Source organism: Stenella coeruleoalba (assembly GCF_951394435.1).
Source record: "Stenella coeruleoalba genome assembly, chromosome: 16".
Taxonomy (NCBI): domain Eukaryota; kingdom Metazoa; phylum Chordata; class Mammalia; order Artiodactyla; family Delphinidae; genus Stenella; species Stenella coeruleoalba.
Window position 1 is genome coordinate 65,170,368 of NC_137162.1, and position 27,159 is coordinate 65,197,526.

The window sequence follows — 27,159 nt, forward strand, 5'->3', positions numbered from 1 at the left end:
TAGGGGGGCTGATGGTAAACGATGCTAGGGAAATAAACAGGTGTCAGGGCTTTAGGCCAAGTGAAGTACTTTTGCATTTATCCTAAGATTAAAAAGGAAAATGGGAGCTTTGTGAGATTTGTAATTTGGAAATATTAATCTGTAGAGAGTGGCTGGGACCAGGGTTAAAGCTACCTCAGTTGTCCCATTGGCAGATCATGGTACCATAGAGTAGGTTTGTGGATGTGGACATAGTAGCCAAGAAGCCAAAATGCTAGGTCAAGGACATTAAGGTAATTTATCTTCTAGGAAACCATTAAAGGGAGGAAGAGTGAGAACAAAAGCAATGAGAAAAGGAGAGAGACCAAGTCATCCTTGACTATTTTAACCCAATTTATACCCTATACCCTATGTATATATCTTTTTAACATATCTTGGAAGCTCAGGGAAAATATTGCTTTACACGATCTGGGTTTTATATACCTGTTAGCCTTTACTAAATATTTGTGCATGGCTTTTCTCCCTTAACACTGTTAAAATATTTTCAGAGTTTGTCCTGTCTAATGTTTCTTTACTTTAGATACATAGTAGATAAAGAGCAAATATTCTTTGACAATTAAAAAAGTTAAATCTCCTAATGTTGCATGAACTTGTTTTAGTTCACGGTTTTTGATAAGACCAAGTTGAACCTTCAGAAATTCCAAATATATGGAGAGAATGTCCAATCCCAAGAATTCAGACATTGCAAATATATGCTGTTTTTCGTTTAAAATTTTGCCAACTTCTTAGGATAAAACACATTTTGGCAATTAATGAATAGCTTGCATTTTGCCTTTATGTTTATATGGAATTGGATGGTGCATTAAAAGGAACTTTGTAGTTGTTTCTGACATAGAATTCCTTTTTTTAAAAAAGGGAATTTATTAATTTAGCAAAGATGTCAAATTTATTTTTAATTCCTCCACTTGAACCCCAATGATTTGGAAGATAGTAGATACTTCCTCATCTCCAAATTCAAAACTTATTAGATACCTAAGTGGCAGATTATATTGGATCCAAAAATCTCTGTTGTTTCTGTTTTTTCATCATTAGAAATTAAAGTATTTCCCATTACCTTAAGTTGTAATTTACGATATTGTTTTCAGATTTTTTTTTCTTTTTTAAAGCAAATTTTCTCTTATTTTAGTTTTATATTACAGGTAAATCTCAACAGTATACTGTTTCTGTAGATTCAGTTTTCCTTAAATTCATATTTGTTTAACTGAGGGATATTTTTATAATTAGCATATGAAAATGATTGTTGAGCCTATCAGAACTGTAAATTCTGTATGTCTTTGTGTTTGTATATATAGTGTTTAAATTACCGAAGTATTCTTTGTATTTTTTCCCAAACTATCTGCATTGAGGCAAACGTTCATAAAATGTCTAACACTGTGCCGGGTGAGTATTAGTCGTTTTATTTAGTTAACCTAATTAAATTCTGCCAACAACCTTTGTAATAAGCATTTTTTTCTAACCATTACAGATAAGGAATTGAGGCTCAGAATGGGAAATTTGTCTGAAATCACACAAAACTAATAAGTAATAGAGCTGGATTAAAATGTGGGATTATACCCCAAATTCCAACTTAATTTGTCTATAAAACATACTTACTGTTATGTCATGCCAGATAATTCATTTGATGTTCTTTTCCTCCCTCACTTACCTATTGCATTTAATAGGTTGTCCTGTCTTAATAATTAGTATAGAAGACAGGATAATAGTAGTTTGATTTTCATGTAAATAATCGCCTTTTACAGACCTTCTAGGGAGCATTACATTTTCCATAACCTAAATAGTCCTAGGTTGAATTTTTCTCCTTTTCTCTAGCAGTATGGATTAAGAGATATGAACGTTTATACTAGAATAAATATAAAAGAAATGTATAGACTTTCATAGAATGCCATATACTCCCAGAAATCAGCTTCGCCCCCGTCCCTTTTTAAAAATTACTTTTCACCCCTGGAGTGGGTTATCTCAGTTTTTTTATGTGTATCCAAAGTCAAGTGAAAGCCTCATGAGATGATTCATGTCAGTAATCCTATCATGCATGGATCATCTCTTCTTGGAATAAGGAGATTACAACATTGTTAGGCCAAAGTTGAAAGCAATCTAATTGTTTATAAACCTGTGAGGGTGCATGACAGGTTATATCTCCTCACCACCACCCTTCCCCAACCTCAAAATGCTTTTATCATTTAACAAAAGATGTGACTGTGGAGATTCTTGATGACAGATATCACATGGCTTAGTTTTAAAATGTAATGACAGTTTCCCATAAATGATAGAAGACAAAAAGAAAAGGTTATCAAAACTAAGGAAATGTGGAAAAACCAACATAGAAAGTGAGAAACATTTGGTACTAGAATGCTATTTCAGCAACTAAGAAAAGAATGCACAAAATTAGAGCATTGAATTTGATGTCATTACCATGGTTGCTACAATTCCAAAATTATTAGTGTTACCAGTTTAAGTGGATGTCATATAAATTCCCCTCACATACTAGCTTAGATGTATTTGAGGTATCATATATCTAGTTATTTTAATTTTCTCTACATGCCATGACACTGAGGTAATCAGACCTATAGGTACTTACACATAACTCATCTTTTTAATCCACAAAGTGCTTTTGTTATATTAACTAAGATGTTTAAGCTTATTTATATCAATGCCAATATTGAAATATCTCTGAGGAAAATTAAATTACGTGGACTTATTTTCACTTTTAAAGTAACTGTTTTCAGGAATCTTTTAAGAGAAGTATATACATCAGTTGATAGCATTAAATCTGCATGTTCAAATCTGAAGGAACTTGAGTGGGATGAGCTAATTCAAACACTGCCCCCTACCCCAGTGCAGACTTACCTATAACTCCTGGGAAAACGAGTCCTGGGAGAGTTAATATGACTCTTTTGTGTACATAAAATAGTTGGAAGCAAAGTAAAACTCTAATTTAAGCCTCTTGTTTTACAATCTAGAGCTCTCTCTATAACTTTGCACAAATTATTCAATCTCTTCGTGTCTCCATTTTCTTACCAGTAAAATGGGAATACTGGTAGGACCTTCCTCTTTGGATTCAAAACATTAATTCAAATGAACTACTTAGAAACTGTTCCTGGAACACTGAAGTGGAGAAATTGGAACCTTTGTGTATTGCTAGTTGGACTGTAAAATGGTACAGCCACTGTGGAAAACAGTATGACATTTCCTCAAAAATTGAATTTAGAATTACCACATGACCCAGAAATTTCATTTGTGGTATATAAATGAAACATTTGAAAGCCAGGACTTGATGAGATATTTGTACACCAGTGTTCATAGGAGCATTATTCACGGTAGCCAGAAGGTGGAAACAACCTAAATATCCACCAACAGATAAATGAATGAGCAGAATATATGTACGTATAATGGAATATTATTCAGCTCTGAAAAGAAATAAAATTTTGACCCATGCTGCAACAGAGATGGACCTTGAAAACATTATTCTACATGAAAAAGCCACACACAAAATGTCAAATATTGTATGTTTCCACTTCTACGAGGTACCTAGAATAGTCAAATTTGTAGAGACAGAAAGTAGAATGGTGGTTACCATGGCTGAAGGAGGGGGAGAATAAGAAGTTTTTGTTTGATAGGTATACAGTTTCATTTGGGGAAGATCAAAAAGTTCTGGAGGGCTTCCCTGGTGGCGCAGTGGTTGAGGGTCTGCCTGCCGATTCAGGGGACGCGGGTTCGTGCCCCGGTCCGGGAGGATCCCACATGCCACGGAGCGGCTGGGCCTGTGAGCCATGGCTGTTGAGCCTGCGCGGCCGGAACCTGTGCCCCGCAATGGGAGAGGCCCGCGTACCGCAAAAAAAAAAGTTCTGGAGGTGAATGGTGATAATTGTTGCGTAATAATGTAAATGTATTTTATGCCACATAATTTTAAACTTATAAATGGGTAAAATGGTCAAATTTATGTTATATGCATTTTAGCACACGCACACACACCATTTTTTTCCCCCACACCAGGCATTGTAATGTTTTCTTCAGCGAGGCCCCTTTGGTTTTCAGGATCATAGACTCACTCTCGGTGTCCTAAATTATTGTAGAAATAATACAGGAGACACTAAGATGTGGCAGTGAGAATGAACTTGGGTCAGAGTCATGGCTTTTCCACTTAATAACTGGACGGTCTTGTCTGAAAAATGGGGATGGTAATACCTCACTGAGTTGTAAAAATTAGGTGAGTTAGTATAGAGAAAGTGCTTGGAACAGTGTTTGGCATAGAGCAGAGGCTTTGAGTATTAGCATTTATTATTATTGCTATTATTTTTTCTGTGGACTGTTAACCCCAAATACGAAGCTCTCAAAAAGAGTCAACTCCCAGCTCTTTTTTTTTCTGAGTATTTTCTCTCTGTTGGTGCTTTTGACTCTCTTTACATATTTCCTCCATTTTTCTTTCAATCCACTGGCTTATTTTACTCTATGCTCATTCTTTCCTTTACATAGTAACTTCAAACTCATAGTTTCTTTTTCCTTTCAACTTTGGTTTGTTCTACTTCCTCATGGCCTTAACCCCATCAGCTCCTCTGGTTCTGATTTTACTAGATGGCTTCTCTCTCTATATATATATATTTTTTTTCATCTTTAATTTCCATTGCTAACTAACTCTTTCTCTGTAAGTTCTAGTTCAAATTTTCAAGAGAGATTTGACCAGCTCAACCTTTTACATGATGCCCGTGACCAATCACTGGTCAGCCTACAGATTGGATGTCCTTGAAGTGGGTGCCAGCCTTTGATCTCAACAGTTTTGAAGAGGGAAAAATGTGATACCAAACTTGGCTCCCTATGGAGCTAAGAGTAGACTAGGAGTAGAAAAATGTGTTTTAGGGACGGTTTATGAATATGGCAGTAACTATGATTCACATGCTTAGTATAGAAGCAAAGATGAACAAAACACAGTCCCTCCTATAAACAGGCTCATATGGAGCAGATGTGTATAAACAGTCATGCAATATGATAACTACTATTTAGTTATGTGGACAAAGTACTTTTAAAACACCAAAGACAATTCAGGTTCCTGGGTATAAGGAAAGGGACAGGTTTCACAGTATGCAATGACATTTCAACAGGTTTGTTAAAGAAATGTTTCCTCAGAAGGACCAGAGCAGGGAAAGGGATGGAGCAATGGTGTTGAAGCAGATTCAGTTGTAAGAACAAAATCATGGAGGTGTGAAGATACATCATGTGGTCAGAAAATGGAGCTGAAGACAGGATGGCTGGAACGTAGGCTAAAATGAGGGAGATTGTTACAGCAGACTGAAAATGGAGGTAAGGGCTAGCCTGTGGAGGCTTTTAGACTGTGAATTGGTGAAAAGGAATTTGGATTTTATCTTCAGTCAACTAGGATTCTATCAAAGGTTATCAGGCATGGTGGGACAGGATCCCTTGTGCATTCGAAAACTACATGTGTTTGTAGCAAGGAGAATGACCTGGAGCAAATAGGGACTGGAATTAGGAAACTATTTGGAAGGCTATCAAAGTAGTCCTATTAAGATATAGTAAGTTCTTAAAGATACTATTTCAAAGTTGAACTAATTAGGTGATTCTCAGGGTCAAGGGTGATTCTGACTTATACACACCTCAACCATAATCTAAAGAAAGATGCCTCAGAAAGCAACATCATTCACTTCAGATTTAAGTCATCTTTAGTTACACATGAAGAGGATTTAAGAAGAGTTCCCCCCCACCTCTAGATATGTAGCTAAAACGTTAGGAGTATGACTCTGGGATGAAGATTTCTTCTGCCTTAAAGAGGGTTTGCACATCTTCTGAGTTTTGTCTGCTTTTAGATTTAAGCTAAATATCAGGAGAGTCAAGGAGGATACATTTTCTTATAGTGTGCATTGTTGAATCAGTAAATTGGATCAGCTGCAGAACTGGAAGTTTTCTTACAAAATATAGCCTGCCTTATATTCATGATTCCATATCTCCACCGAGGGATCTGCACAAGTATTTTAACACTATGCACAGAGTGTGAAGGCATAACTGTACACAACCACATGTGTACAGTTGTTCAACTGCAGGGCAATGAAACACCAGAAACCAGAGCCTCTGCAGTGTACACAAACGTACATTGTAAGTTAATAGGTTAATAAAACTGTAAAACTAAAGTCCAGGAATACTGTGGAGTTGTTATTTCTAAAGGTAGTGTGTGTTTCCTTAAAATTCAATGTGTTCCTCTTTCATGAAAAATAAATGAGAATATCAACATAATATTTTCAAGCAACTAATTTTTCTCCTTCTGTACCTCCAATAATTTGTTGAAAGTCATGTATGTAAGGTGCAGCCTTTAGGTTACTGAGTAGAAAAAACTTATTTTTATTGTTGCCATTATATTTTGGTGAAATCTGAATTTTGTATCCAGTATTCTGCTACACCAATTATTCCTGTTTTCCAAATTCAAAAGCCATTTTTAGTCCTCATTATTCTTGACATTTCTATGACATTTGACCCTTGAAAAGATTTTCTTCCTCGTCTTGACTCTTCAGTACCTTACTTTTCTACCTCCCCAACGATTCCTTCTCTCATCTTTATCACTTCCACTGTATCCTTTCCTCATACATACTGGTACTTTATATTGGAACGCGAAGGTGAGTTCTTTCCTCCCTTTTTCCATTGTCTTCTTTGATTTTCTTACAACTTTATTACTGTCTCCTCCCCCTCAGGAGGTGAGGTTTAGGCTCTACCTTGCTTCTAGGTCATCATCATTATTATCACATGTTATTGCCTCTTCCTAAATGGGTATCACCTTATACTAATTTCCACTTATTTCTCAGATTTTATTCCTTTGAAACACCTTTCCTTATGGAGCTGAATACCTCTCCCATGTGTTATAAGGCACCTTCTGCTTGCCTTTACAATAACCCCTACATTATAGCCCTTATATATTGCAGTCGGTCTCAGACTGGTAGCCCCAGACCAGTAGCATCACTATCACCTGGGAATTGGTTAGACGTGCACATTCTCAGGCTCCAAAGCACATTAACTGAGTCAGAAACTCTAGAGCAGGGCTCAGGAATCTGTTTCAACAAGCCATCCAAGGGGATTCTGATAGAGGCTAACGTTTGAGAATCACCGGTATGTTGCAGTTGCCTGGCTTTTGGCTTATTCCCCTTCTAGATTATGGGCTGTTTTAGAAATTATGATGGAATGTTCTTCATTGTGATGTCTTTAGTATTCCATGTAGAATCTGGTGGCACTAATTTGTTTCAATGCATGAACAAGCAAATGAGTAAATGAATGACAACTTTTTTATGAACTCCAATTTCACATCTGTGATTGGCCACTATGTAATTTGTAGGGAGAGACAAGAGTCACTTCAGAGTCAACCTCTGTATAGGAAAGTTGACATCTAATACCCTTCATCAACAGTGTCCTCCAAACAGTTTCACACATCTCCTTCTAAAACCCTGACTGACTTTTTAACTCTCTGATCTCTCATTTTCTATCAATACTATAATCATTCTCTTCATTAATCATGGAAAAACCTTAGCAATCACTTCTTTTAGAGAATAACTTCCTTTATTCTGAGTATACGACTAAAACATATTCACTGTAGAAAATCTGAAAAATTCAGTTACACACACAAAATCAAATAAAAAGCACTGGAAATTCCACCACTCCGAGAGAACCATTGTTATTTGTTGTATGGATTCGTCTAACTTTTAGTTCTAGCATATTTGCTAGAAGCGACATTCTATGAAGCTTGATGTGTTTTGCAATCTGCTGTTAACTACACTTCGGTGGATATACTTCCATGTCTTTAAGCATTGTTTCTCACAGATGTGTTAATGTCTGCATGATATTTTTTGGCAATAATTGATCTATCCACATCCTCCTTTAAATTATTGTAAGTCCTGTCAAAACTTTTTCAGTACGTCCACCACTGCAGTCCAAACTCTTTCTTATTCCTGTAACCTATTACAGTAGCCTTGTTTGCCAAATAAAATTTTCTATAGTGTAGTTCTGAGCAGATCACTCAAAAGTTTAAATGACGCTCCAGTACCTTCCAAATAAGGTCACAGTCCTGAGCAAGACGGTCAAGGACTCCTTATGCATAGCCAGGGTCTAGGTGAGCCTGCTCACCATTCTCATAGCATTTAGCCTGCTTTCTCACTTTTTGAATATTGCTACTTCTCTGCTCCACAATACTTTCTCACCCATGATGTCCACTTCAGTGTGAGGCCTTGCTAAAACTGCAGACTTCCTACCCTCACCACCATTCCACCCCTTCTCCCCCTTCTCTGCTCTGTTTCTCTCCTTATTTCTTATAACCATCGAAGAGACCATATATATATTTTACTTATTTAACTTGCTATTTACCTGCCTCCCCTAACTGGATATAAGCTCCATGAAGAAAATGATTTTTGCTTGTGTCTTGTTCACTGCCATATCCCTAAAATCAAGAACAGTGCTTGATACATTAAAAAAAAAAAAAAAAACACTCAGAATATATTCGAAATACTGAATGATGAGTGAATGCACAAACGAATGACTGAATGAATTAACAGGGAATATGTACTGGTAAAAATTTTCAAGTCCTCAAGGAAGTCAAGCTTTTATTCCCGTGATTTGCATGTAATGGGCATTCACCACATAGTTGTGCAGTGTGAATCCAAGTGACCAGTTAAATGTAAGCATTTCCTGGCTGTTCAAATTAATCATCATTTCCCCGCCCCCTGTAATATAGTTATATCTTTTCATTTTCCTGCACCTTTTTCACAGCCTTTTCTTAGAACTTCTGCTGAAGGTGATCTCTACTTTCTAAAGACCGTCTATCATTTTTGTAATTATGGCATGTATTGCATCCCGAACTGAGCTGGAGTTATATGGTGCCCTTCCCATTGAGTAGTATGCAAGCTTCTTGTAGGCAGATACCAATTATCTTTGTATCTCTTGCAGTTCTTAGTGCATTGATGCTCAACAAACAGTTCTAAAATTAATTAAATTATTACCAAAAATGAAATTAAACTATTAGCAAAAGCAAAGAAGGAGTTACACATGAGGGCATAAACATATCTAATTTTTTTTAAAAAAGAATACCTGTCACAGGCACAATGGTAACTATTCTGAAAGAAATCACTGTGTGAACATTCTACATCTTTACAGATTATTAATGCTGCACTTGCTTTGGCTGCAAGACCCAAAAGTCAAGTGGTCAAAAAAACCATGGAAATGTACAGATGCACGTGGGAGAATCATATCCATGTCCTCACCGAAGCTGTAGATGACATTACAAGCATTGATGACTTCCTTGCTGTATCTGGTATGGTTTTATCTTTTAATTTCTATATTTGCTCTTGTAATTTTATGAAATACCTCCGTTTTTCTTTCTCAAGATTGCTTTGGCTCTTCGGGGTCTTTTGTGTTTCCATACAAATTGTAATAGGATGATACTGAATGTAATGAATTTTATGAAATATTATGAGACTTTTTTCCAGTGATAGCCTTTCTGAAGCAAAGTGCTGCTACATATGATCTACCCTAGGATAATGAGCCTCATGCCTTGTAATCCATACACCTCAACAAGTTACACTCTCTAAAAGAAATGCCTATTCATGGGCAAAGCATAATTGAAAATAGCATGTGGAAAATTTAGGCATTTCCTGGCTTTACAAGTAAATCATCATTCCCCCCTCCTTTTAATATAGTTATATCTCTTCATTTTCCTGCACTTTTTTCCCAACCAGATTTTTCTCTACTCAGAAAAAAAAATGTATATTAATGGGAAGACTCTTCATTGATTTGAGATATAATATATACTTCAACTACCACTATATGTATTTGAATAGTGGTGATCTAAAGAATAAAATAAACAAGACTAAACATCTAACTATATCAATAACAGACAGGCTTGAGATTCCACGTCAAATTCAGATAATTCTCTCATCATATATTAGAATAGCATCCCACAAGATTGTGACATTACCCTCATAAAGCTATATTCTCAGAAGCATAACTCAGGTTTTGATTATACTGTTGTAACAGCAAATAACTAAATATTTTTTAATTGTTTTATTCTCTTAAAAATTAAGCCTCTCACTAAAATAAATTACATATTTTTTTCTGAGAGAGAGATTTTCTTGGAATGTGATGATTCTTTTTATAGAATGCAATTTCTTATGAGTTTCTAACATCATTTTATTTTTTTTAAAGTTTCCTGATTGTGTTTTATCTACCTTATCAATTTAATTACTTTCATATATGTATGCTTTCTCATTGTGAACAATATCTTGAAACCTGGTGTATTTTCATAATATACTAATGAAAAGGAAATATGTGCTAATTAACTACTTTAGATTGTTTTATTTCTTTAGAGCTAAAACTTTGAAAATAATAGAAAATGAACAGGAGAAATATTAAAATCCCTTGATAACACTATTCAGAAATAACAACTACTAATATGTGATTTATTTCCAACCAGCATATATATATATATATGTGTGTGTGTGTGTGTGTGTGTGTGTGTTTTCAAATAATTGTGTAATTATGTATTGCCTTTTTACAGGTAATAGTTGGCTGAATTTTCCCACATTGTTATATTTTCTTCAAAAAATCATTCATTTATCTTTTCTTTCATGAGCATTTAGATAAATTTTAACTACTATAAGCAATGCTCTCTTAAGCATATTTCTGTCTGTTTGCTCTCCTCTTAGTATAGACTTTGCAGTGTGAATCCAATCAACATCTTATGTTGGGTCAGTCTTTTGTAATTTAGTTGTTAAATGCCAGGTTCTGATTTTTAGTTGGTTCTTTTGGTTACAAGGCAAACCTACTCACACTAGTCACTGTAGAGGCAGTTTATTATAATTAAGCTGATGGCAGAATAGGGAGAATCTCCTGAACGTGTAAGAATAGAAGCCATAACTGGCCAGGCCTTGTGTGATTAGAGCTGTGGGGAGCTTGGGATCTAAGCAACTCTGTGGGTCCTCAGAGCAGAAGCTCCTATTTTCGTTTCAGTGCTGGATTAACCTGAGTCTGTTACTTTCTGTGAAAAACCATAGTACTTAAGAGCCTGCATGTAACAGAAAACTCATATGAAAGTTGCTTAAATCACAAAAACCTTTAATTATCTCATGTAACTAGATGTTTAAGATAGTTGATTCTAGACTTACTGGCCCTAGCACACCAGAGGACTTGGATAGGAATAGTCCCTGTATGTGGGGAGGAGTATCTTATCACTAACATTTTTTGGAATTGCCAGTACAGGGTAATAATAAAAAGTGGATTCATATTTAATGTGTTTCATTATTGTTTTTAAATTCTCTACACACAGTGCACTCCACTATTTTCTATACCTTGTGTGGACTGTTCTCACTTTCCTGCTCTTTGATTGCCCGTTTGGTTGTGGTTTGAGGTTATTAATGACCTATGTAGGCATCTCTGGATTTCTATTGACCTTCCCTCATTTTACATCTCAAAGTGCTACACAATATCACTTAAAGCAGGAAGGCAAGGTGGCTTGTTGGCTTTAACTTATCAAGGAGGAAGTCTTTCCCAGATGCCTACCATCAGATTTTCTCTAATCGTAAGTCAGAACTTGGTCCTGTACCTACTTCTGGACCAATTGATGGCAAAAGGAAATGGGGTTTCCATGATGGGCTTAGAGTGCTGGTAAATGGTTAACAACTGACTCGAGCCAGAGAGAGTAGTAGTACTAATTTACAGCACTTGCTGATTTCTGTGACATAAATACTCCCACACGGGTGAGTTTCCAGCTGCCACTGCGATATCTTTGAACTCTGCATTGGGAAGAGATGCATACAAATAGCTCTTGTGAGCCTATTTTTATGTTAGGTATAAGCTTATCCTAACAGACCACTGGGCTTAGACCAGTCATAATTCAACCTTTCTGACTAGTCACGTACTATACAAACAAAATCAGAGGTTTTATCAGCAGAAACAAAGTGGAAATGGCTAGAGAAAAAAATGTGTTTGCCCCGAACACTTAGTGGCGTCCACTGCTTTCTCAAGTTTCTGTGCCTTCCTAAACGTACCCTGTGAGAGTTTAGCATGAGCTCCAATGATGTTTCTTGTTACATGATAACTTTTGAACATCTGTTCCCAGAGATAATGGCTTCTCCTCTCTAAATCTTCCTAGTCAAATAAATGAGAAAGAATCTAGCTGCTCTATAATTATTTTTAGTACTGAGCCAGAAGTCCCAAGTCCAAGATCACAGACCAACCAATGGATGGGTTACCTTTCTTCAGATGGCTAATCTTGGTGACAATCTGGCAGCTTTTGTGTGGGACAGATTTTCTTTTTCTCATCGTCATCATCAGTGATGGGCGACTTCTCTGGTACTACTTTGCAATGATCTTTATGCTGTTTGTATTCACAAACTTTGCTTCCTCTGTTTTGCCAGGTAGAATGACTGACAGGTTAGTTCATGGGATATCATAATTATGAATTACCTTGAGAATATTATGTTTTCCATTTTTTTATAAACATTTCATCTTTTTCTTAGACTTTCTTCCAGTAGTTGATAGCAATGCTCAATTATTTTGATCTTTTTTATAAGAAAAAGAATAGGGGTCCTGAAAAGATTTTTACTTTCTCCCGAGTCAGTTGTAAAAAGTTGGATTTGATGATGTTGGATTCTCAGAACGTCATCTCTCCACATTAAAATGTAAACAAAAATTAAACCCTAAAATCAGTGAGAAAAGATTCTTGGACTTTATTACTTTATTGTCATTAGCAAAGGTAGGGATCACAGTAGTAAAATGTTTGCCCTATATAATGTTTTAACATGATCAGATCATCCAATATTGACTAGTAGCTCTTGGAATAATGACATTTTTAATACCAAATGTCTTTTATTTATTTCATTTCTAAACATAGAAATATCATTATTTTAAAATAATGATTTTAAAATTATATGTTTATATAATCACCAGTTTCTCATGATACAGAAGTCGAAATACCAATTTTCAAAAGCCATTTTTGTTTCCTGCTATACATAGAAAATTCCAAACATAAGTGCAATCAGTCCTTTTTTAAAAATCATAAGGAATATAGTTATCTCACAAATGTATTATATATTTTAAAATTTTTATGTGTAAAAATAAAATGAAACAGTAAACCAAACCCCCTTCCAAAAGCAAAGTGTTTGTTTGGCAAACTAAGTTCTCTGACATTCAGTTGTCCAAAAGAGCCTCTTTTTATTAATTTATTTTATTTATTTTTTTGCTGTGTTGGGTCTTCGTTTGTGTGTGAGGGCTTTCTCTAGTTGTGGCAAGTGGGGGCCACTCTTCATCGCGGTGCGCGGGCCTCTCACTATCGCGGCCTCTCTTGTTGCAGAGCACAGGCTCCAGACGTGCAGGCTCAGTAGTTGTGGCTCACGGGCCCAGTTGCTCCGCGGCATGTGGGATCCTCCCAGACCAGGGCTTGAACCCGTGTCCCCCTGCATTGGCAGGCAGATTCTCAACCACTGCGCCACTAGGGAAGCCCAACAGCCTCTTTTTAGTTTAATGTTATTTATGTAATACTGTCATTGTCATCTTACAGGTAATTAGAAAAAGTCTTCAAAATGCATTGGTCCCCAAACTTTCTGTCTTATCACTGACTACAGGGCTTATCCCCTCACCATTCACAGTGCTTTCTGTCACTCTCTGAAAACACATATAACAAAACACCTGTCAGAAAGTAGCTGGTCTAAAGATTCTTTGACCACATCAACGTCTCTCTTTTGTATAGACAGAAGATGTGTCCATGTGATAAGATTTGAGAAACTCCATCTTTCCAGCCTGCCATGGTTCCTGAAATTCCAAGTATTAGTTATCTGTGTGAGAGTAAAAAAAATATTTAAGATCTCTGTCTAAGATACAAATTTGAAAGAGGAAGCATATTAACGCATGAATCATCTTTTTGAACTATTGCATTAATTGACTCATAGTGAGCTATAATCCCAAGGAATTGAATTTAGAAGAAGTAAACTTTGATAGAAGAGGGGATGCCTTGGACCTATTTAACAATTACTAAGAACTGATTAAGTGTGAGGGTTTGTGAAGATATGACCTTTGTTTCACTTAGTCTTTCATTCATTCATTAAATATTTATTGCATAATTTTAAATGCTAAACCCTCCAAAAGGTACTGGAGATTAAATAATGAGTAAAAATTAGTACAAAGGATAACTTTATGAGAGTTATGACAGTGGAGATTATTGGAGAGAGGGGACCACATGAGCAATGGAGGAAGCAACGGACAATGGTTTGGAATTTTCTAAAAGACAGATTGACCACTTATTGATTAGAATTAGCACTGCTCTTCCTTTATCGTAAAAGGTTTTCTCATCTTAAAGGTAACATCATATTGATTCTTTGTGAATTATAGTATTGGAGGATGCTTGAAGATTTTCTTTATTCCATGTCCTACATTTCTCTTTAGTGTCCATGTCCATTGCTATCACTCTAGTTCAAGCCACTATCTCTTAGTTGAATTATCATGTAATCTTTTTTTTTTTTTTTTGTGGTACGCAGACCTCTCACTGTTGTGGCCTCTCCCGTTGCGGAGCACAGGCTCCGGACAGGCAGGCTCAGCGGCCATGGCTCATAGGCCCAGCCGCTCCGCAGCATGTGGGATCTTCCCGGACCGGGGCACGAACCCGCGTCCCCTGCATCGGCAGGCGGACTCTCAACCACTGCGCCACCAGGGAAGCCCCATGTAATCTTTTTAATTGAACCTCCTGCTTCCAAAGTTTTGCTTGAAATTCTCAATAGGTATTTGCTGAATGAAAAAAAAAAAAGTATTTATTCCCCTTCTCAATTCTGCAAGATTAATTCGGGGGATTTACGTCTTACGCTTTCATTAAAGGTGTTCAGCCTTGGAATGAATATTTTTTAAAATATTCAAATAATGAAAAATAACTTTAAGCATTAATCATCACAATGTTCTGTGACCTTGACTTAGTGACACAAGTATAACTCTGATACTGCCATCAAAAATGCACTAACAAAGTCCTTTGTGTTCATGAAATTGTAGCGAATGTGATCTATGGCTTCTGTGAAGGAAAATGAAAATAGAATCATTTGACAAATGAAAATAGATTTTCTTTTTATTCATAAGTTAATAATAAATACATAATAGTAGCAAGATACAAATGTTAATTGCACACAAACTAAGCACTATTAAATCTCATACATGTTTATGGGTTAGGTGTTGGGGTAAAAAAAATGACCCATAGTACATATCTATGCAAAGATAAATTATATAATATAATTATAACCAATTGTCATCATACATTCTCTTATGTATCTCTTCAACATATACCTATTTGAAATTTTAATTGATTAAAGGCATCAAGGCATGAGATCTATTCCTTTAAAGTTGATATTTGAAATCATATTCTACAAAAATGATTTTTTTTTTTTTTTTTTTTTTTTTGCGGTACACGGGCTTCTCAGTGTTGTGGCCTCTCCCGTTGCGGAGCGCAGGCTCCGGACGCACAGGCTCAGTGGCCATGGCTCACGGGCCCAGCCGCTCCATGGCATGTGGGATCTTCCCGGACCGGGGCATGAACCCGCGTCCCCTGCATTGGCAGGCGGACTCCCAACCACTGTGCCACCAGGGAAGCCCTACAAAAATGAATTTCGATAAAAGTGTATTGAATATCAACTATGTACAAGGCAGTATGCTGGGAAGTGGAGGAGGATGCAAAGAAGAAAAACGCACAATGTTTGCTTCCAGGGAACTCAAATGTGTGCAGTTAATGCTGCTGGAGCGTCAGGGCATTGAGGGGAGCATTGTTAAGGAGACACTGGTTGAACTGAATTATTGAAATATCATTTTTTTTTACATGTTTAAATGAGTGGGAGATGGTCTTTTTATTGCCTTTAAGTTTGCTAGAGTATGTTAGAAAATGAGACAGTGTGAAGAATATAGAAACACTGAAGGAAAGGAACAAAAGATAAGTAAAAACCCTCCATAAGGAATGATTCTGGGTTAGTATATGTGCTTGCCATATACTACACTGGAATAGTCTTTAATAAATCTGCTATGCTGGACTGTCTTTGATAAATTCCTGAATTTTTTTCTATGTTCCACTGCACTTAGAAACATTAAGAGATTATTTTTTTTCAGGGGAATAGATGACAATTATGAATTATATATAGAGTCTTCCAAGTTGCTACATAGCTTCCAAAATAGAGATGAATACTCAGATTATGCATAATAGAATTTTAAGAGTAAATGTGGTTTGGACCAAAAGTTCTTGGTATGTTTCAATATCAAATCAGCCCAGTATTTCCCTGAGGGACACATTCTATTAGCAATGCTTAGGTTATCTGTAGTTCCAAGACAGTGGTGACCCCTCAGTCTACATCTAACACTGATGTAGTGGCGTGAACCACCAAGTCAAATACTGAAAGAGAGAAAAGCATGTGAAAGTGCATGGTGGGTTTGAGGGACAGCAAGTTGGCCAGTATTACAGGAACAGGGGGTACATCTGGATTGGTACTGGACTCAGAAAGTCAACAGATAACACTATATAAAGCCCTGAGCATTTTTAAGAAAATATAAGCTGTCTAAAATTTTAAATGGTCGTGTCATCAATACTTCAGAAAAGTAACTCCAGATGCTGAAAAACATTCTTATAGAAGTAGAGTGAGTGCTACATAATGCTTTAATTGCTCTTAGAAGTGAAAAGAAAGTAATCCCAATATAAAGCAGGTGTTCCCTCACTCCCTCCACCCCTCCTCCAAGAAATTAAAACATAAGACTGACACACACATACAAGATATAACAATAGGAAGGTGAGGGGAGAGCCAGTTGGATGACTTAAACCTAGCTTAGGCTGAAAAACCCAGGTGTGCATGTAGGAAGAAAAGAAGGTCCTCGTCAGAATAGTTCAGTGATGACTTGCAGCCAGGATATTCTATGCCAGTGGCTAAAATCAGGAGAGAGTCTTGTTGCGGTTGTAGGTTTTTTCCTCTGAGTCCTCTGCGATTATATTTTCATGTGATGGTATATGGCTCAGTCATTGTAGAGACTCCAGAAAAATTATACACACAGCTTTTCATAAGTCATGGAACAACAGGGAGAAAGCGTGCATTCAAAAGTAACTGAGTAAGCTCCCCCAAAGTAATCCATTATTGCTCTATTGATAATTATGTTTTGAATTACTGCCTGTACTTATATGACTGAAGAGTACTTTGGGCATATGAACTGGAATTTAACATGCATCATTCCATGTACTAACAGGCAAGTTCACTCAAGATGCTCTTATCTGAATGAACAGTAAATACACAGCAGGACTGTTGTTCGAATATTATGAATTAGATCTTCAGAAAAGCTATAATTAGAAGTTCTTTTTCGACTTCGTCAAAATCAGTCAGATTTGAGAATTTTTACCAGAACTTTAAGGTAGAGCTGTAGTAATCATCAATAATCTTACTGACATAATAAATAGCACTAATAAATAGCACTAATAAATAGATAGATCTTTAATAAAATTGTTTCAGTGAGTGTATGAAGTTATTAATAGCCATACTATTTGCCATAGTCAGATATATTGACAGAAACTTTTAACAAAAACAGAGAGTCAAAGTGAGTCTCATAATTTCATTCGTTCTTAGTTATTTCTGGGCACTGTTTCAACTCCAAGCACATGCATTTCATCAGTGTAATATGGATGACTTAAAATCCTAATGTGGTGAATCCTGTGGACACTTTATAGGTCAGACAAGGGATTAGCTGGGAAGTTTATTTTTGTCATGTGATACCCACTCTCCCCACCCCTGGCCCCCCACACCTGCTAATGAGTCCAAGAGGTGCTCTTGAGCATTCTGAAAAACCAAAGACTTCAGCTAGAGATGAAGGGACTTTAGGCAGGAAAAGCAGGCTGATCCTTCCCTATATGCTCTCCAAAGGTCTTCCTCTGGACCTAGAAAGAAGCATGCCTCCTGCCACCCAGGTGGGTGCAGATACAAGATTGGAAAATATGAAGTCATGTATCTGAGCTTTCAAATTTGTGTTGGCATAGACGTATGGACTTTGATAGCATCCTAGGGGATTTTTTAACAAAGCAATAAAAACTTCCACTTACAGAGCGGCTCCAGAGCCTGTGCTGGGAACAATTTATGTATATTGGAGTAAAGCAGCCAAGAATTCCCTTTTCACAAAGCATATATCATGATCACTAAAATGTCACCACTAAAAGAACTCTTATAGATTAGACATGAAGACGATAGATTTTATCTCTAGAATCTATGGAAAGCATAGAAAGAGAAGAGTCTGTTAGGAGGAGGCTAACTAACTATGCTTAAGATTGACAAGTCTGCCAGATCCTACCAGATCTATGATCTTCAGGAAATAAATTAATCTCTGACTCATTAAATGCCCTCCTGTAAAATGCTAATAATTATATCATTTTGCTATGATCTGAATGTGTCTCCCCAAAATTCATATCCAATGTGAAAATATTAGAAGGTGGGGCCTTTGGGAGGTCCTTAGGTCATGAGAGTGGAGTCCTCATGAATTAAATTAGTGTTCTCATAAAAGAGACCCTACGGAGTTCCCAAGCGCCTTCCACCACTGTGAGGTTACAGTGAAAGGCACTGGATGTGAAGCAGGAATAAGACTTCTACCAGGATGTGACCATTCTGGTGCCTTGATTTTAGACTTCCCAGCCTCCAGAAGAGTGAGGAGTAAATTTCTGTTGTTTTTGAGCTACCCAGTCTATGTTATTTTGTTATAGTAGCCCAAATGAACTGATACATTTTTAAATTTATTTAAGAAATACTTACTGAACACGTATTAAGTGATAGAATGTTTTAAATCCTGGAAATAGAATAGTCAATAGAACAGACAAAACTCCCTGCCTTCTTAGAGTACATATTCTTGCATGATTAAAAAAAATAAAATAATATATTTTAAATGATTTGAAGAGTGTCTGGGACATAGTAAGTTGCCCATTAAAAGATAACCATTATCACTAATACCATTGGCAGACCATTGTTAAAATTTAAACCAGATATGAGAAAGAAAAAATCTTTTTAAAGGAGCTATCTTTGTTAAACCTATCCCCAAAGTTAGTACTTTATAGTTTATCAGAATAACTGAAGAATTATCTTAAAATCTATGGTGTATAACTATCAGATGTTAAGACAGTAAAAATTTACGATAATGTCAAATATGAGACAAGATGTAGTAAAATGAGAATTCTCATATACTGCTTCTGGGAAGTAAATTGTTATAATCTCTTTGAAGAACAAAACAATAATATGTGGACCTGGATTATTTTGCCACAAATATCTTTCTATATTTATTGGGGAACTTGTACACATATTCATAAAGAAGACTTGTATAAGTATGATCATTATGGATTTTTTAAAATAAAACTTGAAAGTAATATAAACACCCATCAGTAGAAGAATGAATAAATAGCAGCAAACGTAGTAGTTAAAACAAATAAACTTGTTTCACATGCGAATAGGACAGCTTTTAAAAAGCAATGTTAAAAATAATTAAATAAAAAATAAAAAGCAATGTTAAGTAATTAGCAAGTTTTAGGCAATAGGAACAGTAGGACTAGCCATAGAAGTCATACAAAACAAATACTTAAGAGTGAATAACTGCAGAAAGAGGAGTTGGATGGCACTGAAAAAGAGTACCTATGGGACTTTGATTATATTTGTAATGCTTTATTCTTAAAGATAATATCAACAAAATCTGATGAAGAAATAGCCTCTATTATTATTGAAGTAGGTAGATTATTTTCTGTATTTTATTATGACTTCTACTATTCTTAAATTTAAAAAAAAATATTGGAGTATAGTTGATTTACAATGTTGTCTTAGTTTCAGGTGTACAGCAAAGTGAATCGGTTATACATGGTCATGTAACTCTTCTTTAGATTTTTTTCCCATATAGGTCATTACAGAGTATTGAGTAGAGTTCCCTGTGCTATACAGTAGGTCCTTATAAGTTATCTATTTTGTACATAGTAGTGTGTATATGTCAATCCCGATCTCCCAATTTACCTCTCCCCACTTTCCCCCTGGTAACCATAAGTTTATTTTCCACATCTGTGACTCTATTTCTGTTTTGTAAATAAGTTCATTTGTACCATTTTTTTAGATGCCACATATAAGTGATATCATGATAGTTGTCTTTCTCTGTCTGACTTCACTCAGTATGACAATTTCTAGGTCCATCCATGTTGCTACAAATGGCATTATTTCATTCTTTTTAATGGCTGAGTCATATTCCATTGTATATATGTACCACATCTGCTTTATCCACTCCTATGTTGATGGACATTTATGCTGCTTCCCTGTCTTCGCTATTGTAAATAGTGCTGCAATGAACATTGGGATGCATGTATATTTTAGAATTATGGTTTTCTCAGGACATATGCCCAGGAGTGGGATTGCTGGATCATATGGTAGTTCTGTATTTAGTTTTATAAGGAACATTTATGTTCCTTAAACCATAATGTTCTCCATAATAGTTGTACCAATTTACATTCCCACCAACAGTGTAGGAGGGTTCTGTTTTCTCCACACCCTCTCCAGCATTTATAGTTTGTAGATTTTTGTTCTGATGGGTGTGAGGTGATACCTCGTTGTAGTTTTGATTTGCATTTCTCTAATAATTAGTCATGTTGAGCATCTTTTCATGTGTTTTTGGCCATCTGTATGTCTTCTTTAGAGAAATGTCTATTTAGATCTTCTTCCTATTTTTTGATTGGGTTGTTTATATTTTGATATTGAGCTGCATGAACTGTTTGTATATTTTAGAGATAATCACCTGTCAGTTGCTTCATTTGAAAATATTTTCTCCCATTCTGTGGGTTGTCTTTTCATTTTGTTGATGGTTTTCTTTGCTGTGCAAAAGCTTTGAAATCTTTTGCATTTCTATACACTAACAATGAAAGATCAGAAAGTGAAATTAAGGAAACAATTATATTTACCATCGCATCAAAAAGAATAAAATACCTAAGAATTAACATACCTAAGGAGGCAAAAGACCTGTACTCTGAAAGCTATAAAATGCTGGTGAAAGAAATCAAAGATGACATGAACAGACTGATATTCCATGTTCTTGGATTGGAGGAATCAATACTCAAAATGACTATACTACAGAAAGCAATCTACAGATTCAATGCAATACCTATCAAATTACCAATGGCATTTTTCACAGGATTAGAATAAAAAATGTTACAGTTTGTATAGAAACACAAAAGACCCCAAATAGCCAGAGCAATCTTGAGAAAGAAAAATGGAGCTGGAGGAATCAGGCTCCCTGACTTCAGACTATACTACAAAGCTACAATACTCAAAACAGTATGATACTGGCACAAAAACAAAAATCTAGATCAATGGAACAGGATAGAAGGTCCAGAGATAAACCCATGCACCTGTGGTCAACTAGTCTATGACACAGGAGGCAAGAATATACAATGGAGAAAAGACAGTCCCTTCAATAAGTGGTGCTGGGAAAACTGACAGCTACATGTAAAAGAATGAAATTAGAATACTCTCTAATACCACACACAAAAATAAACTCAAAATGGATTAAAGACCTAAATCTAAGGCCAGAAACTATCAAACTCTTAGAGGAAAACATAGGCAGAACACTCTCTGACATAAATCACAGTAATAGTTTTTTTGATCCACATCCTAGTGTAATGAAAATAAAACAAAAATAAACAAATAGGACCTAATTGAAATCTTAAACTTTTATGGTAAAAGAGAGTGAACAGGAGAAGTAAATATCGATGTGCAAAAACAGCTGGCATGGTGGATTGTGTGCCTGGTGTAACAGAGAAATCTTCCCAGGCCACCCATATCAGCACCTGAAACTCACCAAATAGTGCTGATCATCCAGTATTATGGAACTTGATTGTGAATCTCTGTAATACCTTTTAAGAAAACACTTTTTGAATGTGAAAAATACCTAAAACTTCATCAACCAGGGTCAATCTCTGATGGAATAATATTTTGTGAGATTTTACGTTATTTTTTACCCTTATTTTGTGGACAAGGGTAGGGAAAGGATGGCCAGATTTTTAAAAATATTTTTATTGTGAAACATTTCAAGCATCCATAAAAGACTAGAATATGTAGAATGATAAACAATGTAATCTTACTGTAAAGCTTTACAAACTTTTACCCTTGTCACATTTGTTATTACATGCATAATTAAAGTCCCCTGTGTAACTTTCCTAAGATTTTATAATTTTCCCTTTGCTAAGGATTTTGATGAAAGCACTTGCCTCTTAATAAGCATATCTGCATGACAAACAGTTTCCTTCCATTGGATTACAAGATCTAAGGCATCAAAATAACCAAAACCTGCCTCAGGCAATAGAATTTTCTCACTTTGGGTATATAAAACTCAAAGCTAAAGCTGAAAAGTTTCCCACAGGGACATGTCAACAAGTTTTAAATGATATTCTGTGCTACCATCTTATTAGCAATCTTGATGGTGAGTAATGGAGGAATGAATTTTCTTGAAGCAAGCACCCAATTAATACTTTGGTATTGGTAAGTTAATCATTTATTGTGTCAGTTAACAACTACTTATTGATCAATTTCTATTCACCGAAGAGATACAGTGGTATCATCGGACTTATTCACAGAGGATCTGTAGTCTAATAGAGGAAACAAGCCCTCAGATGCCAATTACAGTGTGGTAAAATTATTGGGAAAAACGCCAAGGCTATCTTTCTATAAAGAAAGGAACCATATGACAGCCAGACTTTGAAACCTCATCCTTTTTTATTGTTACTTGAATATGTGATCACTCTTTCATATTGGCATTTAGTAGCTTATTATAAGGACTTACAAGATTTAATTCAAAGAAGATTCCGAGCATAATCCAAGTTCACTATAATGTTATTTCATTCATCTCTATAAATTACGGATGTACAGTAACCAATTTTCAACCTGGTTCTCTATAACAATTTTTAAAACATATAATTAGCAGGAATTTACAAGTAAATTAAGAGTTTGCATCCATTTATAGATAATTTTACAAGTGCTTGTTTCCTTTCTATATCATAGATTTTCTTGTAGGGAATCAGTTGCTCTGATATTTCAAGTTTTCGTGATACTAGTACAGTACCTGTTAAATAATAATTTTAGATTATGACTATTTTTTTAAATTTTATTGGAGTATAGTTGATTTACAATGTTGTGTTAGTTTCAGGTGTACAGAAAAGTTATTCAGTTATACATATACATGTATTCATTCTTTTTCAGATTCTATACGCGTATAGGTTATTACAGAATATTGAGTAGAGTTCCCTGTGCTGTCCTTGTTGTTTATCTATTCCATATGTAGTAGTGTGTATATGTTAATCCCAAGCTCCCAATTCATCCCTCTCCACCATGTTTCCCCTGTGGTAACTACAAATTTGTTTTCGAAATCTGTGAGTCTGTTTCTGTTTTGTAAATAAGTTCATTTAAAAAATTATATTCCACATATGAGTGATATCTTATGGTGTTTGTCTTTCTCTGTCTGACTTAACTTCATTTAGTATGACAAGCTCTAGGTCCATCCATGGTGCTGCAACTGGCATTAGTTCATTCTTTTTTATGGCTGAGGAATATTCCATTGTATATATGTACCACAGCTTCTTTATCCACTCCTCTGTCAATGGACATTTAGTTTGCCTCCATGTCTTGGCTATTGTAAATAGTGCTGTAATGAACATTGGGGTGCATGTATCTTTTTGAAGTATGGTTTTCTCTGGATATATACCCAGGTGTGGGATTCCTGGATCATATGGTAGTTCTATTTTTAGTTCCTTTTAAGGAATCCATACTGTTCTCCATAGTGGCTGTATCAATTTACATTCCCACCAACAATGTAGGAGGGTTCCCTTTTCTCCACACCCTTTCCAGCATTTAATGTTTGTAGACTTTTTGATCATGGTCATTCCGACTGATGTGAGGTGATACCTCACTGTAGCTTTGATTTGCATTTCTCTAATAATTAGTGATGTTGAGCAGCTTTTCATGTGTTTTTTGGCCATCAGATTATGACTATTAAAAATCTAAATGAAGAACAACAAAAAACATTGATAAGACTTGAAATCACCAGAACTCTAACACTTAATTGTAATATATTATTTTTAAATATTCAGTGCCATGCAAACCAACTGCCACACAACTTCCCATAGCGTTTTCAATTTAGTCAATTTCAGGAACTTTCATATGTAGATTAAATTTTGTTTTTTGGATACAGTACTAATACTGTATAATGATCATTGGAGTAATGAAAAACGTGCTTTTTTGTGTATCTAAATAATTCAATATATTATAGCCACATTTAAATTCCCATGGCATTATTCAATGTCTTCTTGAAAATTTGCATCCACCATCTTGATGGTGATTTATGTACTTTATGTTTTCATAATAAATTGCATATAAATTCTCTCCACCTAACTATTCAGCTTTGTGACTCTACTCTTCTTTGTGAACTGGGTTATAAAATCTAGTTATTTGAAAATTTTAAGTTATCATAAACCATTGCATTTTTAGTTAACATCATTTTCAAAGTATAAAAACCTGCTAAGGAACAATGGTAACTTCTTCTAAAACTATTGATTTATGATGGTTTTATTAGTTTTTGTCTATCATATTTAACAAAAAAAAGTGTGGTGGCTGTATTAATTAAAAGTACTTTTATTAAGGCATGATATACATTTACACTGTCACTGTTTAAATAAATGAATTTATAATTTTTTGCATTAATATTTATATGGTTTAAATAGCTGTTCCATAGCGTGTGTGCATGTGCTTATTTTGGTGCATATTTTTTTTAACTTCTATTTTTCTTAAGAAATGCTGTTATTAATATGTGTGTGATCATTTAGGCCAAGAACTCTAAGAGTTCCATAGATATTTCTATTTATTGCTCCCCCTAGAATGAATGTGGCTAGTATAATCAAATTTAATGTATAGAGACCTGTCACAGAGAATTCCTGAATTGCTCAAATTCTCTGATACAATAAATAATAATCATGTTACTTTTAGTTACCTTTTAATCACGTCAGATTGTCTCCTATTAAAAATTATTTTTGCGGGTTTCCCTGGTGGCGCAGTGGTTGAGAGTCCACCTGCCGATGCAGGGGACACGGGTTCGTGCCCCGGTCAGGGAAGATCCCACATGCCGCGGAGCGGCTGGGCCCGTGAGCCATGGCCGCTGAGCCTGCGCGTCCGGAGCCTGTGCTCCGCAACGGGAGAGGCCACAACAGTGAGAGGCCCGCATACCACAAAAAAAAAAAAAAAAAAAAATTATTTTTGCAAAATAGCTTTTGGCTATTTTTTTAAATGTTAAAGTATGAAGGTCATGTTTAGGCCATAATTCAGAGTTTCTCCATCTGGAACTTTCTTGAATCAAGGAGATAGATGTAAATAACTCTTAAGCCTAACTTTCAATTTGTTACTCATTCAGCTTTTGAGTCAAATAATTAACAAAAGCTCAAGTCCCTTCCTCTATAAATCTTTGGTTGTCCATGTGGACACAGCTGGACAATTTTGTATGATCATGATAATGCAAAATAAATATCCCTTTGAGCTAGACTAAATATGGTTTGGCTGGGAATATGAGACTCTTTCTTCCCACATCAGAGTTTAGTGAGATTCTGAAGAATTTAAAGGTAAGCGAAAACATCCAAAAACACCACCACTCAAAACATCAGATTAGTAAAAAATTAAGTCAAAGAAAGAGAAGCAACCACGCACCATGGATGTGTGCAGATTGTTAGGTTTTCCTTCATTGCCGTGTCTTACACAGTGTTTGATATACAGGAGGTACTTAACAAACATTAGTTTAACCAAATCTGTTTTACTTAATAAACTCTCATTTGATTTCTGCAGAAGTAATTTCCCAGTGATCTGGGGCAGATTTTACTCTGTTTACGTTTCAGAGCCTCCCAACACAGGCTTTAGAGCAAAGCCAGATTGTATAAGTAGCATAACTACTTTAGGCAACTGCAAAAATTAAGCATAGCTATGCAAAATGAGTTTTTGGGTTTTTTTGGTATAGTACTGTATCCAAATCAAGGCTCTGCCTAGCTATATAATTGTACAGAATGATCGCTCTGTACCTTTCACCAGTCTGAAAAATGAAGCTCATTTCCTGCAGTGCTAAAGGTTTATGGGCCAAGATCTTTACTTCCTAATGTAAAATCTGAGTACTTTAATTTTGTTTGTGTAATTCACTGAACTTAAATTTTTTTCTGCTTATTTAGGGACTAACAAGTGATATGAAATGCGGAATTCATATGTCTTTCAAACATTTTCCGACACTAACCTAAATAATTGCCGTGATAATAGACAAGAGAACTTTAATATGCCTTTGGAAAAATATCCGGAAACAAAATGAAAATCCTGTACTTTACCACATTTTTAATGTCACATGGCTGAGTGCTATTGAATTGTAATTTTAAGTAGTAAGTAAAAATTCATTTTATCTGCCAGTGACATATGTAAGAAGTTATAAGGAAGCACAGATTTAGTATGAATTTCATTGAAAGTTCAGCATTTTTCTCCTCTGATAATATAAAAGGGTATTTTGTGAGGTTCCTTACTACTCTCTTCTACTTTTTAAATAAAATCAATTAAAATTGAGAATATTTCTTTGTTATTGTCAGAAATATTACTTATTTTGCAAACAGGACTAAGAGTAGTGTGTTGGGCAGATGAACATAGGTTGTGCTCACTGGTAATAAAATATCACAAATCTACTTTTTTTTTTTACTCAGATAGTGACACTTTATAACAGGAAAGAATTTAAAATACTGTTGCATCACATAAATTTGCGAAATGACCCTCAGAAAAAAAGAGCTACTATAGGCATAGTTTTTTGATATATAGATTTCTTACAAGGATAATCCAATTGCTGTTGGACTTTTATTATCCATATCTACTTCTGGTGTACGGCAGGTACAATTCCACTTCTCTCTGTATTCTATTTCTTTTCAAAAATGCCCACAAGTGCAAATGATATGTTGGGAATTAAAATGATATGTTTAATTTGCCTGTGATATATTTTACATAGAACGCTGAAGAAAATATGATTTCATATTGCCGCTTTTGCTATCAGCAACCAAATGACCTTTATCATCTTAAACACATAATATAT

The 27,159-nt window shown here is 35.4% G+C and overlaps 1 protein-coding gene across 13 annotated transcripts in view; it reads left to right on the forward strand.

Annotated features, from left to right (window-relative positions):
• CTNNA3 (catenin alpha 3) overlaps positions 1–27,159 on the forward strand; it is a 1,677,393-nt gene that overhangs the window by 1,181,951 nt on the left and 468,283 nt on the right. For all 13 annotated transcript variants that reach the window (XM_079899786.1, XM_079899790.1, XM_079899787.1 and 10 more), the window contains one exon: positions 9,172–9,328. In XM_079899786.1, the coding sequence (XP_079755912.1) occupies positions 9,172–9,328 (157 nt within the window). The remainder of the gene's footprint in view (positions 1–9,171; positions 9,329–27,159) is intronic.